This window comes from Falco rusticolus, chromosome 2, assembly GCF_015220075.1.
Source record: "Falco rusticolus isolate bFalRus1 chromosome 2, bFalRus1.pri, whole genome shotgun sequence".
In the NCBI taxonomy this organism is placed as follows: Eukaryota; Metazoa; Chordata; class Aves; order Falconiformes; family Falconidae; genus Falco; species Falco rusticolus.
The window spans coordinates 57230959-57244295 of NC_051188.1; the positions used below are offsets into that span (position 1 = coordinate 57230959).

The following is a 13337-nucleotide window of genomic DNA, read 5'->3' on the forward strand; positions in this document are numbered from 1 at the left end:
GATACAGTTTCAAGTGATTATTTGGTGCAGATTTTAGTTGGAAAAAACTTTCTTCATGTATCTCTTCAATTTAAATTTAATCTTCTTTTGAACTACAGTGTAAAAGTTCTTGGCATAGCTATTATATTTTCAAATGTTCATTTCTTAGTTGTAATCTGTGGTTAGTTAATTTATAATTTATCTATATAATGATTACTTTCCATTATGTTAGTCCCATTTCCACTGTTGGCATGATTGAAACATGGCTTGAAGTGCGCAAATTATTACTGTGTCTGGTTTTGCTCAATTTGCTAAATCTGAAAACTGAAGTCAGATGGGTGCTGATTTCTTTCTTAACACAAAGGCAGCACAACTGTAATCCATATTTTTATGTTCACTGTTAAATGCATATGTAGTTACATGCATTTCATACTGGTATTTTGTATTTTTTGTGTTTCAGAATTTGAGGGCTAAAGCACACTATTCCATTTAGTGCTTACATCTGAAGTTCTTAAAGCTTTAAGGTTATTTAGTGGTTCAGTTTAGCTAATACAATAACCTGTATTTGAGTTTTCTGCACTTAGAAAGAGATGTACATGATACAGTAGAACCGTAGAGCCTTTATGGTTAAGCTTCTGACAGTTGAGAGCAGCCTCATACAGACTTGGGTTTCTATGTGTGGCACACTCTGAAGTAATAATAAAAGCTCTTAGAGTAAGATTTTTAATTGTAAACACCATAATAGGCTTTTTTTATTTCTGATTTTTTAGTGTGTCCCTTGAAAGTAGCTAAAGGCTGATGTAATAAGGAAGAAAAAGCATGTGTTTGGCATTTTAAAGATACAGTTTTGGAAGTGTGTGAGTATTCAAAAGGAGCTGAAAGCTTGAGTAGTACAGTGGTTACTCATGTTTGCTATCTGAAGTTTGTTGCTGGGACATAGGCTGCTAGTGTGTCTGGAAAAAGTATTTTCAGCTGTGTAAAAAGATACTTGGTGCAAGAGTAGGGTGTTATAAATGTGCACATCATACCCACAGGGAAATAATGTTTGACTGTTACACGTTTTGGTGGTGTTTTTGTCTATGAATGCAGAATGTGGTCAGTTACAAAGTAGTCTGCATCAAAGCAGTTTTTTAGTTGAATGAAATATATATGGTACTTACATACTCTTCCTCTTTAAGTCATGCTAACACTGATCTTGGGAGAATGAATCTAATTTTGGAAGTGTGGGATATACAGTACTTTCAGGAGCTTTTGGTTGTGCAAATATAAAAAAGTAATATATACATTCCATCATCATTTTTCAGTGTTGCCTACTTTATTATACTAATAGTCACTTTTTCATGTCTGACTATACACAATCTTTTGAGATGACAAAAAGGATTTGCAAATCTAACACTGATAGTAGGCTTTAGTTAATTTCAGATTTACAAAAGTTGTTGAGCAAATGTAAAGAGGTGCAATTATTCTGCTTCTCTCATATTTACAGTGCAAAAAATGTATCTGTTATTTCTGGCTATAGAACATTATTCAGTGTAGTCTAAATGCTAGAATTTCAAAAAAGAATCACTTGTTTACATTATAAAAATCCCCTGACATTCTTTTCTCTTTTTATATCATTTCACTGTTCATGTTACTGAGTGATCTTACACTTGCAGTTCGAAAACTTTTCCTGCGCACACTTCGAAGGTAATTGCGATAAAGGATTACACTGATGACTCTTGCCTGAAATTGTTTAGAAACAATATAGTACAGTATAACATCCAAGCATGTACTGAGATTCATGAGAAAGGTGGTAAAGGCTGCCCAGGGATTGTAAGATGTATCTTCAACTTGCAACATCAGGAAGGTGAAGCAAATGTGGAAGGGTACAAAGCAGATGAGTACTTGAGCAATCAGAGTAACTATAATTCTTATGGATCTCTCCTTGGCCTTAGGCTTCAGTTTGGAAGTCTTGCCACGGATAAAATTGTAAATAATGACTAGGTAACACCCCATCATGATAAACAAAGGAATCAAAAAGAAAAAAATCAAGCGAGAAAAGTTCAATGTATTTACTTCCTTTAAATGGATGATATCAAGCATTTTCATGCAGGTGGTGAAATTTGAGGCTTTGTCTGGATCAGATTGTAAAAACAGCAATGGGGACGTTGTTGCAAGGGTCATTACCCAGATTCCAGTGCAAGCCAGCACAGCTTTTTTTGTATTTTTTAGTTCTTTGACATGTTTGGGCTGGACAATAGCCATAAATCTGTCTACACTTATAAAAGTGAGCAACCACAGAGCAATGGCTGGATAGAATATAGTGAAAGCACTGATAATCCGACAGAATGTATCTCCAAAAGGCCACGTTTCTTTTCCATGGTAGATTAACCGAAAAGGCAAGGAAAATATAAAAATTATGTCAAGTAATGCCACATTCATCATATATACAGTTATAGTTGTTCTCTTCTTGGTAGTGCAGCTGAAAACCCATAGTGCCGTGGCATTCACCAGCAATCCCACTGCGAACACAAAACTGTAGAAGACCAGCGATGCAATCCTGTATTCTTCAGGGTGGTGATTTCCAGGCATCATATTTTAATTTTGTTTAGGAATAGTTGTTGCACTCCATAAATAGCCTAAAACCAGACAAAATACAAAAATGTTATTCTCAGTCAAATAACAACTTTAAAAACAAGCAAGATTGTTGTAGGATGGTGTTTAGCGATGAGATTGTTGTTTAGCTGTGAAAATGTGCTAGCTTTGTTGCTTTTTCTGACTAACAATACATTATTGTGCTCTGAAGGAAATACATGTACTGTCAGACTTGTGAGAAATAGTATTTATAAGCTAGTTTTAATTAAATATTTTTAACTAAGAGATTTCTTTTATATTCTTTTTAATGTCTGACAATATTCACAATCTTTTGAGATGACAAAAGCATTGGAAAGTTTTTGGAAATACATTGGAAACACTAGGGTTTAGTTCACTTCAGATTTACAAAAGCTGTTGAGCAAACGTAAAGAGGTGCAAAGGAATCAAAAAGTCAAGATTGACCAGCTACTTTGAGTGTGCCTCAGTAGCTGATAATTAGATTGAAACAGCTATAATTGAGGTGAGAGCTATTTTCTAAAGAAAATGTTTCAAGTTGTCCCTGTTGAATAGTTAATGACTGAAAGTAGTTACCCTAAGAACTAAGTGAGCATGGCATGTAGTGGTATTTGGATATGCAAAGTGGAGTGGACTTTGTGTTTCATCTGTGTCGGAGCTACTTAGCTCCCAAAAGAATAGATGCGTGCTGTTGCTCGTAAAAGACACTACAAAGCTATCTTAATAGCTCTATAACTTCTAATACAGTATTTAGTCCCAGGGCATCAGAACCAACTACCTGACATATGGATGAGATTAAAATTGATAGATTTCCTGTTTTAAGAAAGTAAAAAAGATGGGAAGCAGTGCAGTCTCCAACCAGGCCCTATGTGAACAGGTATGTTGGGGGGGGATAGTTGCTGGCTGGTAGCCAGCTGCTCCAGAGCAAAGTGTGTTGCTTCCCTCAGCTTCTTGGTCATAGGAGTTTGACATCTGAAAAGTCATTATGCAGACTAAGGTGATGAGAGCTGAAAGAGATTATCACTTTGTTTACTCTGGAGCCATTTGAGGATGGCAGATCTTACCTGGTGTTGGCATGGGTGCTTTGGTTGACCTGCACACTCTCACTTTCCAGACTCTTCCTTTGGTCACAGTTTTGTGACTTTGCATGGGAAGGTTCCTCTTATTTGGCTTTTTACTCAGCCCTGTGGCCGCTTTGTGAAGAAGAGCAGGAGGAAAGAGTTAGTTGTTTGTTCTTCCCACTTGTGACAGACAGCCAAGTAGAAGTTTTACGGTATCAGTTAGGCACCAAAACTGTTCTTAAGAGCAGAAAAGTGCATAGTTCCTGCGTAGTTTATCTCCAGAAGTGGAGAATGCATTAAAGAAAGCTTATTATTGCTGCTTGTGTGGTTTATGATTTCACTATAATGTTACCAGGTACTTTTTTCAGTGGTATAGGAATACATAGGGGTTTGAACCAGTGGTTATTAATCTAGCATCCTGGTTTGAAATAGGCAAATATTAGCTTTTTGAGAAGAGTATCCGTGGTCTAACTAACTTAAGTGTGATTTATTAAATCTTTCTTCAGGTTAGTTTCTGCATTGAAATATGAAGTTTGGACTTCAATTTTCTTACAGTTCTCCAAGTTTACAGATTATTTTTTTTTTAAAAAAAAAAAACATACAGATATCTAGCCCTGACCTTTTGTCTCAAAGATATTTTTTTTCTAGCTGTACAAAATGAAAAGGTGTGTTTTCTGGTCTGAAGAGGTCATTAGAACCTGTAATAGATTCTGTGTTTTGTATGGGAAAAGCTGTATGTATAATACTGACAAAAAACAAGTTTGGAGGGCATCTGCATGAATACATCTACAATACCTCATTGCGTGAAGAACACTAAAAATAAAAAAAATCAAAGAGATAGCAGACCTTATGGAAAGATAGATGGCATGTGCTTGAAAGAAAATTTTTGTAGTGCGTGCACAGTTGAAATATTTGGCATACTGCCCCACTTCATTACTGTTGCATAAAATTGTCCAAATATTGCTTAACACCCCGTCCCTGCACATTTTAACGGGTTTTTTTCTTCTGTTTTGTTCTGGTTTTATTTCTCTTGCTAGTGGTTGTGTATGACATAGTGCATGACTATCTATCTGAAGATCCTGACTGATTTAGCAGGTGAATTTAGTAGTAATGTATAGGATAGTAGAATTCACTTCTCAAAGATTAATGTTAATAAACAGCCTGGGTTTTGGTTTTAGTTTTGCTCTTCTCTCCTTTGGACTTAAAGTGACTGTAATTGTTCCTGGGCAGGTCCTCCTTCCAAAATAACCAGCAGGCTGTTGTTGATGGGTAGAGAGGAAGCTGAATCAGGTGTGAGCTTCTATCAGGAAAACCTGTGTTTCCATCCTTGTTTGCTGGTTATCTCAAGTTTGTGCTGCTTTTGAGATATAGCAAATAATGGACCTACTGTAACAAATAGGGTTCTTATTTTGTTTAGTTGTTGAAGACACTGTTCCCAAACTTTGTGGGTTTAAATGCATGTCAGTGTTACAGTTCGGTATTTCTCCTAGAACTGATTTTTAAGAATCTAAAATTTAACAGTTATGTAGGTAAGAGATAATGAGATTTTTAGAAGGTGTGCAGTTACCTGTTTGCATTTATACACAAATGCGGATGTTCTCCTTTTTCATTTGTACTTGTCTGCATGGAGTTCAGGTTGATATCTCTCACATCAGCCCAAGTAGATCTTTGGGTCCTTCTGAGTGGATGGATTTGCCCTAGTTGCCATTTTTTGTAATGGGAACACTTGCTGCTATTGATTAAAGCACTTGCTGAAGAGCCCCTGGAGTCACTGGTTTCTGGAGTCTGTCTGTGTTAATACTGAATGATTACTCTGATGTTGGTCTGTATGTTTTATCAGTTGGTTATAATTTTTCAATGATAGCTGAGGTCCTGAATGTCTAATGTGAATTGTGAAGCCCATCTAGGTGCTGTGTACGAGAAGAAAGACTTTCAGAACAAAACTAGAATTAAATCTTTTCTTCCAGGTTCCTACTATGAGTTAAGCAACACTGAGTCCATTTAAAGGTGCATGTGTGTATGTCCCTTAGCAATCCCCCTTTTTTTTTTTCTTTGGCTGTCCCTTATGTTTGCTCATATTTCCCTGAGGAAAACATGGCTTTCAGTGAAGTACAGAGAGAGCAAGCAACACGATCTTCTGCTTTTAGTTTAATGAAAACAAATGCTTTTTTCCTTTAGTGGTAACACACCAGTGTTTTTAGTTATTGCATATTTTTAAATTTATTGTTAAAATCCTAAACAACAGTATTTATGGTACTATGGTACATTTTGCAAATGCAGTCATTTTGCTTTCAATGTTATTTATAGAATGCTACTGATACTTTGAAAGTGCATTGAAGAATTAAATCTTTTCACTAGTTCTAGAATTAATGCCTGTGTTCAGCTTCTGAAGAAAGAAGTCTATCTTAGCAACATGCATAAACATCCAAGTTACTTTGTGAGCGTAGCATAGTGGATTATTACTCACCTTTTGTGCACTACAGCGTTTCTTCAGAGATGCTCCTTTCATAGCCCCAAATCTGTAGAAGGTTTAGACTTCCTCTTCTCTGCTCAGCTTCACTTAGCTAAAATAGCTCCTCTTCAGACAGGAAGCAATGACGTAATCTAGCTGGTTCTGAGGTCTTTTATTGGTCATACTTAAAAGTTAATATTTCACTTATGTGTGGTGTCTGTGAAGTGATATTTCTAGTACCTTTCAACAGACAAGCGTTTGTGATGTTTCCAGTGTGGTCAAACTGGGCTTTGTACTATGTATCTTTTTAAAATACATTTTTAAATGTTTGTGGTATAGTGAAAGCGTATTTTTGGCTAATATTTACATGCAATTGTATCTGTAAGCATAAACATCTTGATTGTGCAGAAGTTTCTAATAAGCATAATGTAAATGTATTTTCTGTAGAGCGTGTTGTGTTTTTTGTGGAAATCCCCATATTATTTATATTGCCTTGGATAGTAGTCAGTGTGAAAGTGACAGAAACTTGCTACATTTGAAATGAGAAGTTTGATTTGCTTGAGTACACGGCTTCGTTTATGCCTGTACCTGCCATATTTTACTAATGCAAGAAAAATGTTTCTAGATTTTATTTGCTGTCTGAAATAATAACACGACTATTTAAGAGCTTTGCAGAAAAGTGTTGTATAAAGAGAGGTTTTAGCTTTTGTTAAAATGGAGTAAAATTTCTCAACTGTGTTACTGCAACAGACATCTTTGGTGGGATGGGAGTACTCCCAAAGGCTAATGGGTAAAGAAAACTAACTTCCTACCCTTTCTCTTTTTCAACTCAAAATAAGATCTAACCTTTGAAAGAGCCATTCAGAGGAGGAGATCATTCCAAATTCTCTCTAGAGCACTCGCTAGTTCCAGGTCTCTGACCGGCAGTCTTTGCGACACTGAAGCACAATACAGTTTGGTACCTCCTGTGGCCTCCTTCCCCCCGACCCCCCCAAAATGAAGCAGAGACACGTGTGTTGAGGAAGGGAACGGTAATGTTTCAGTCTCCTCCTGGCATGCAGACAGGAATTTGCCAGGATGTGCACATGATGCCAGAAACAGCAAAGTCCTGCTGTTCAGATCTAGCCAGAGTCAGATTTGTTTTGGGGGGGACACAAACAGATTCCTTGCTGACTGTAAAAGTAATGTAGGCAGGTGATCCTCACTTTGTGCTAAAGATAACTTCAGTGAAAAATACCCTTTCTGCTGGAGTCATGTAATTTATCTCAGTTGAATGTGTTTATGGTACTGTGTAGGTATTTGCATAGGTCAGTGTGATGGGTGAAGTAATCATGGGGAGGGACCTGGGTATGGTTTTCAGTGCGTGGATTAATAATATATTTAAATATTTGGTCTTTCCTGTTTAAATGAACTAATAACAAACTTTGTGATCGTTCCAAAGACCTCTTAAATACAATGAGCTGGAAGTCCTACCCAGACCATCCTATAAAATTATAAATCTATTAAAAAGTCCGTAGTATTTTAGGATTATGGAGTATCTTAAAAGGACTAACCAGTGTTGAAAACTCTTCAGTGGCTTTATCATTAGCAAAATAACTCTGGAGCATGCTTCAGCAGGATGAGTCACTCATACTGTTTTCAAGTTTTAGTGAAAGCTCACTGAAATTCAGTGACTTTTTTTTTTTAAAAAAAAAAAAGTTTTTAAAAAATGGGTGGTTCCTGGAAGAGAATAACCAGGCTTTTGAACTTTGCTAGGCAAGAGTACTTTGTTTCGGTAAGAATAACGTACAGAAGTCCAGAGGTCCCTTCCAACCTCAACTGTGCGATGAGTGTACTGAACCAGCAAGCAGATAAACAGTGCCCCCCCTAGCTAAAGGGAGTGCTGGATTTGGGTGGACGGCAGGCAGATGTTGCAGCTGGGATCAGAAAAGCTGTATGCTGTAAACTGCGTCTTGGCTTGCTGTCTTCTTGGGGGAGGGTTGGAAGGGTGACGTTTTATAGCTGTGTCTCATTTTGTCTGATGAGGGTGGCTGACATCTTGACCCTGCAGAGGAGGTCATGTCTTGTGAGGGCAGCTGGAATCACTTAGCAGTTTACACAGATGGATTAACAGCAGCCCAGTTGAGTTTACTGGCAGGTTAGCCATCCAGCTGGTTTGCCGTAGTGTATACATGTCGGCCTGTTCTGCTTCTACTCAGGCTTTTCACAGTCTGCCTGGTATAGAAGAGGCAGCCAAACTGCTCTGCTGCTGACAGGCTGGGAGGCCTTCCCCCTGAGCATGGAGGGGCAGCTCTCCCTGGCAGTGCTGTGCTGACAAGAGGTGTTTGTGCTACCAGCAAGTGCGTGTTCCTTCTCGTCTAGGTTCTCAGGCTGGCTGCAGCTGCAGAGTGATAAACATTTGGATATGAGCACCCAAGTGTGCTAATCGTGGTTTGCAAGAGGCAGTGGGCCAGTCTGCTGTGCCACAGTCCCCTGTTGCTTCAGTTTCTGTTGTAGGAAGCACCTGACTTCTTCTGTACTGTTTTATCAGCTAGAGATGAGTGTCTCGCATTGGTTTCCCTCAGATGGGTGAGTACTTCCAGCACTCCAGCTTTTACTGAAATAAATGCTCACTTCCCTCCAGGGTTATTTGGGGTTTTTTTGCTATTCTGAAGTATGTGGGGAGTAAAGAAGATAATTTTAGTTGCGTTATGTTGTGTTAAAGTTGTTTCTGAAAGGTTAAAAGCTAAGCCAATGCAATGGTGCTTCATGTTAGGATAAGGCAGAGCGCATGTGTGGTCTGTTACCGTGCCTTCACTAACTGTCAGTAAGCCTTACAAGAAATGAGCTTGATCACTTCCAACAGTGTGAAAGTGCAGCACTGAAGAGATTGTCTTCATGCTGTTGGTTTTGCAGGAGTGATGCACTGCTGGGTCTTTCTCTTTCAGTGTTTTAGTCATGGTAAAGAATAGTATGTTTTGCCCATCCACTTAGCATGTAATGTAAACTTTGTCCAGCTGATACAGAGAAGTTCTGCATGCAGAGGGGCTGAAGGGTCACCCTCCACTTCAGGTTGGTAAGGAGCAGGCTTGAGTTTGTGTTCTTCTCCTTCCAAACGTTCCATCTTTTGGACCTATTGAAAGGAAAGAACTGAGGCTTCTTGCACAGCCCAGTGCACCAGTGGTGCAGGAAGCAGCTCTCCCACGTGTCTGTTAACTTACTGGCTTGCTGTTGTTCACATGCAGTTCTGGGTTATTGTTCTCAGCCTTGATGAAATTGTGTTTTGGTTTTTATTCCCATACTGTGTTGTACCATAGTGAAAGTTTAAGAATAGACTACTGGTTCAAAGGTGTCATGGTACTGAACACATAAACTTACTGCAATTTTTTCCAGTTTTGCCATATGCATATTAGTCACAGGCTGCATCACGGTATAGCTGTCCCTCCTCTCCCACTCTTCAACCTGCAAGAGAGTGTAAATGCTGTGTGCTGCAGATCTGAAGGAATGGGAAACAGCAGCTTCGAAGGACTGCAGCCTGGTTAGCTGTATCTAACATGTCCTAATTGCTGTCACATTTTGCTTTCTCTTCTGTGTTTTGCTAGAATGTGGTATGGTTTGAGGAAGGAGTTACTGATTTTTTCTTAATTTTAAAAAGAGTCAGTAACGAAATTAACATTCCACATTTCTCCTGGTTTGTTTGGGTATTTTTCCCCCCTGCTCCTTCTCTCGTACAGCCAGGATACACACTCTGTGTCACGAAAAACCCTAAATATATGCAGTGCATCTGGCCTGCAGTTCCATCTGTTCAGCAGCGTCAGCCTTTGAAAGAAACAATACTTCAAAAATTAATTGAAATGGAAGTTGTATCTCTGAATGTCTGAGAGTGGGGCAGTGGACTAGAGACAGTGGTTTGTTACACAGCAAGCAGTTTCAGAATGTATTTAGTCCAAAATTCACTCATGGCAAATACCAACACAGCTCCGTGCTTGTTGGTGAACCCACATTGTGTGTGGCAGAGTTCTTCAAATGTTGTATTTGTGTTCTGGTTTCCACCTGTGTTCTGTTGTGTTGGGAAGCAGCTTTTTTTCCCAAAAGGTACAGATTCCTTATCACAAATATTTCATAGTTGTTTAAAATTGGCATGCATACTTAGCTGTTTGCATTTTTTTAAAATCTGTATGCATTGCCAGGAGCTATGCAATGAGTTAGTTGTTCCAGTTTGGAAGTGTCTAGGAGAGCTTTTTCAAATACTCTTTCCTTACCAAGTATATGTTATGTGATATTTTTGCTATTAAACTGCTCTCAAAAGTCTCGGGTGCGTAGGAGTACTGTTCTGAAACTTGATATGCCTCCCAGGGATAGAGTTAGTGTTTCAGGAGAAATGTCTTTACTGGGATCTGCTTATACTCAGATTCTTTTGATGAAGTCTAATGCAAAAGTAGGAGAAATCATTTTGACTCCTCCAGAGTTCACGGGCTTGGACAACCTCTGCTCAGTTACTAACCTGAGTATATTAACCAGAAATCAAATAATTTAAAATTGCTTTAGCATGCCAGTCAAGTGTTTAATCAAAAGTACCTGAAGTGAGAGTGAGCTGTGCAAGAATTTGAATTAGAATAAGCGCTGTCCTTTAAATTCAAGGGCACCTTGCTGTGTGTTGCATTCCTGTGTGTGAAGCCTAGCCCTGGTGGGTGCTTTGATGAAGTGACAGTCTTCTAATGTTCTCCCTGTGCCACCTGTCTCTGGCACAGATTAGCAAACACAATAATGTGTTGAGGTTATGAAGCTTGGTGTGCTGCAGTGGGGTTGAACCAACATGAACATGAGAGGGAGCATTCAAGATGGTAAAGGGGCTGCCATAATCTGGACTGGGACAGAGCAGCTCAGTTTCTGCCACACAGCAGGATCTCTGCAGGGCAGATGGCTGGTGTGTAGGCTCAGCACTGTCCTTGGATGGAAATGGAGAAGTTGAGTGTGAGTATGCTCAGTGTACCTGAATGCTGGGACAAGGCCAGCTGATGCTGTGAGCTGGCAAAGGATGACAGAAGAGCTGACTGCGAGCAGGTGATTTCAGAGAAGTCACTGTCTTTGCAGGTACAGAGCTGGGTCCTGTCAGAGGACGATACTTTCTGAACAACTATTCAACTTCAAAAAATATACATATTACACACTCACATGCATTTTAAAGGGAAGGAGCTTAAAATGCTGAGCATTATCATGACAAGAAGCCTAGCAGAATAAGGCAGGGCACAGATTGAAGATCAGTAATTTAAGCAGCAGTCTTCCTCATGTAGACACCGTGTTGGTAAAGGTGGCTTTAAGGGATGATGGGACAGTGAAACTGAACTGGGACTTGTGTACCTTGTATTCTCTGCGACTTTCATCCTTTGCCTTCAAATTGTACTGCCTGTTAATGCATCTTTATTTTTGTCCTGGAACATCTGGGACATTGCTTTCATTTGCTTGTAACTGAGCTCTGCGCTGTGTGGTGATACGGGTCACCAAATTGATAGCACTTACCCAAACAGCAGAAATGAAAGGGAGTGCAAAGCTTGTTTGAACAAGGTACAGTACAGGAAGAGAGGTGGTGGGATGTCGAACATCTCTGGTTTCCTTCTTCTTTCTAACTTGACAGCATATGGAGGTAACCATAAGAACTATACCAGCAGCTCACAGTGCTCATTACTGTCCAAATGATGTAGTTTATTTCCAGGATGACGGGACCTAAACTGTCACAGTTATTGGGCAAGTGCTTGGTATAGTATTGTTTATTAGTGATCCTGGATCTGGTATCTCTTTACTGCCAAACATTTCCTGGCCCAGTGCTTATACTGTCTGGTGCTAAGATCTCTGACATTTGAAAATGCGGCTTAGCCTCCAGTATGAAACAGTTTTGTGAAATTTGTTTTGACCACTGCTGTGGTGAAGGTTAATTACTGCATCAATGCTGCCATCTATGGATCTTCAGGTAGCATAGCAATGGATCTTTGGAACAGCAGAAAACGGCTGTAATGGGGTCATTGCTTTATACACCTGTACTACTCAGTTGTGCAGGAAAATTATTATGAAGAGTGAAAGCCACTTCGACTACCTCATGGGAAAGACGTACTGCATGGTGTGGAAGCTTTGTTCCTGTAGTTGTAGGACTGCAAATTCTGTTGTTTCTTGAAGAGTTATGTTTCATAAAGGTCTCCCCCTTGCATTTATTTACACAGTAAGATAACAAGTCTGAGAATGAGTTGTAATCAAGACTTCCTTACAGTGTATAGTCTGAATTTACCCTGAAAAAGTGAAGAATTAGAAGACACCTAGTGGGGAAGAAGAAGAATGACTGGAGGCAACATTTACCATTCTTCTGGCTTTATTATATAACACAAGGTTAAAACCTAAAATTAAAAATTAGCAACCCTGTGTTTTTAAAGCTACCCACCTCCCGATTTTGTTGTGTTATTTGTTTTATATGTCTTTATCTGTATAAGACACAATAGAAACAACTTGCCACAGCACTTCATTTTTCTGAAGTGTTTGTGTTCTGAAAGTTTTATGATTAAATAAACAAAACATGAAAATAAACAATACCATGTTTCCTATGTGGGAATAGGGAGTCTTCTTTTTAGCTTAATAGTTGATCCTTGAAGCTTACTTTCAGTCTATGTGGGGATATTAACTCTTAAGAAAATTAGCTTTTCTTTCTGTCTTTACTGGCAGATTGTGGTTTTTTTTCCCCCTCCTCTGTACCTCTTTCGGGAAGTAGGAACACCTTGTTTGTTCCTCATGTTCAACCGTAGTAAAGGAAGACAGGGATGTGGAAGTCCCTTTGGACTTTAAAAGGAAATCCTGCATCTAATTGTAGATGTCTATGGCAAACAATTCTGGACAAATGATAATTTTGGCTATTGTTTGCAAATAAGCTTAGTGTCTGTGGTGCCCAGTGTTGCGTGATCTGAAGAAAAACAATCTCATAGTCATTACATCCTAGACACATCAGTTGTCTCCTATCTGTCGAAGTTCTGCTATGAGCATGGATTGCCACAATGTTTTTGTTTTAAGGATCTGGTATCCTTTCATATAAGGGATAAAATATCCCCCTTCATCATGGAATGAACTGCCTCCGTTCCAATGATGGTCTGTGTATCTCTCTTCCCTCCTTATATTTGTAGGGCAGCTAATTATTTGATTGGGGTGGAGGGAAAAGGAAGAAAAATGGATGAATAATTCTTCAAAGCACTTGGAGATGTTATTAGTATGAAGAGATACTGTATCTGTTGTGTCTTTTT

General features: G+C 38.9%; 2 protein-coding genes across 4 annotated transcripts in view; one reads left to right on the forward strand and one right to left on the reverse strand.

Moving 5' to 3' along the window:
- Positions 1-13337, forward strand: part of UBAC2 (UBA domain containing 2) — a 101122-nt gene that overhangs the window by 19722 nt on the left and 68063 nt on the right. The window lies entirely within an intron of this gene.
- On the reverse strand, positions 14-6178 carry GPR18 (G protein-coupled receptor 18). Of its 2 annotated transcripts, XM_037376367.1 has the most exons (3): positions 6097-6178; positions 3633-3761; positions 14-2597 (listed from the first exon to the last, which is right to left on the reverse strand). In XM_037376367.1, the coding sequence occupies exon 3, from the start codon at positions 2551-2553 to the stop codon at positions 1588-1590; it is 966 nt and encodes a 321-aa protein (XP_037232264.1). In that variant the 5' UTR covers positions 2554-2597; positions 3633-3761; positions 6097-6178; the 3' UTR covers positions 14-1587. The 2 variants fall into 2 exon arrangements, with proteins under 2 accessions (XP_037232264.1, XP_037232265.1); XM_037376368.1 differs by lacking the exon at positions 3633-3761.

Bases quoted from the DNA above. Each gene is read 5' to 3' on its own strand.
- GPR18 (XM_037376368.1), bottom strand. From the start codon at position 2,553: ATGATGCCTGGAAATCACCACCCTGAAGAATACAGGATTGCATCGCTG.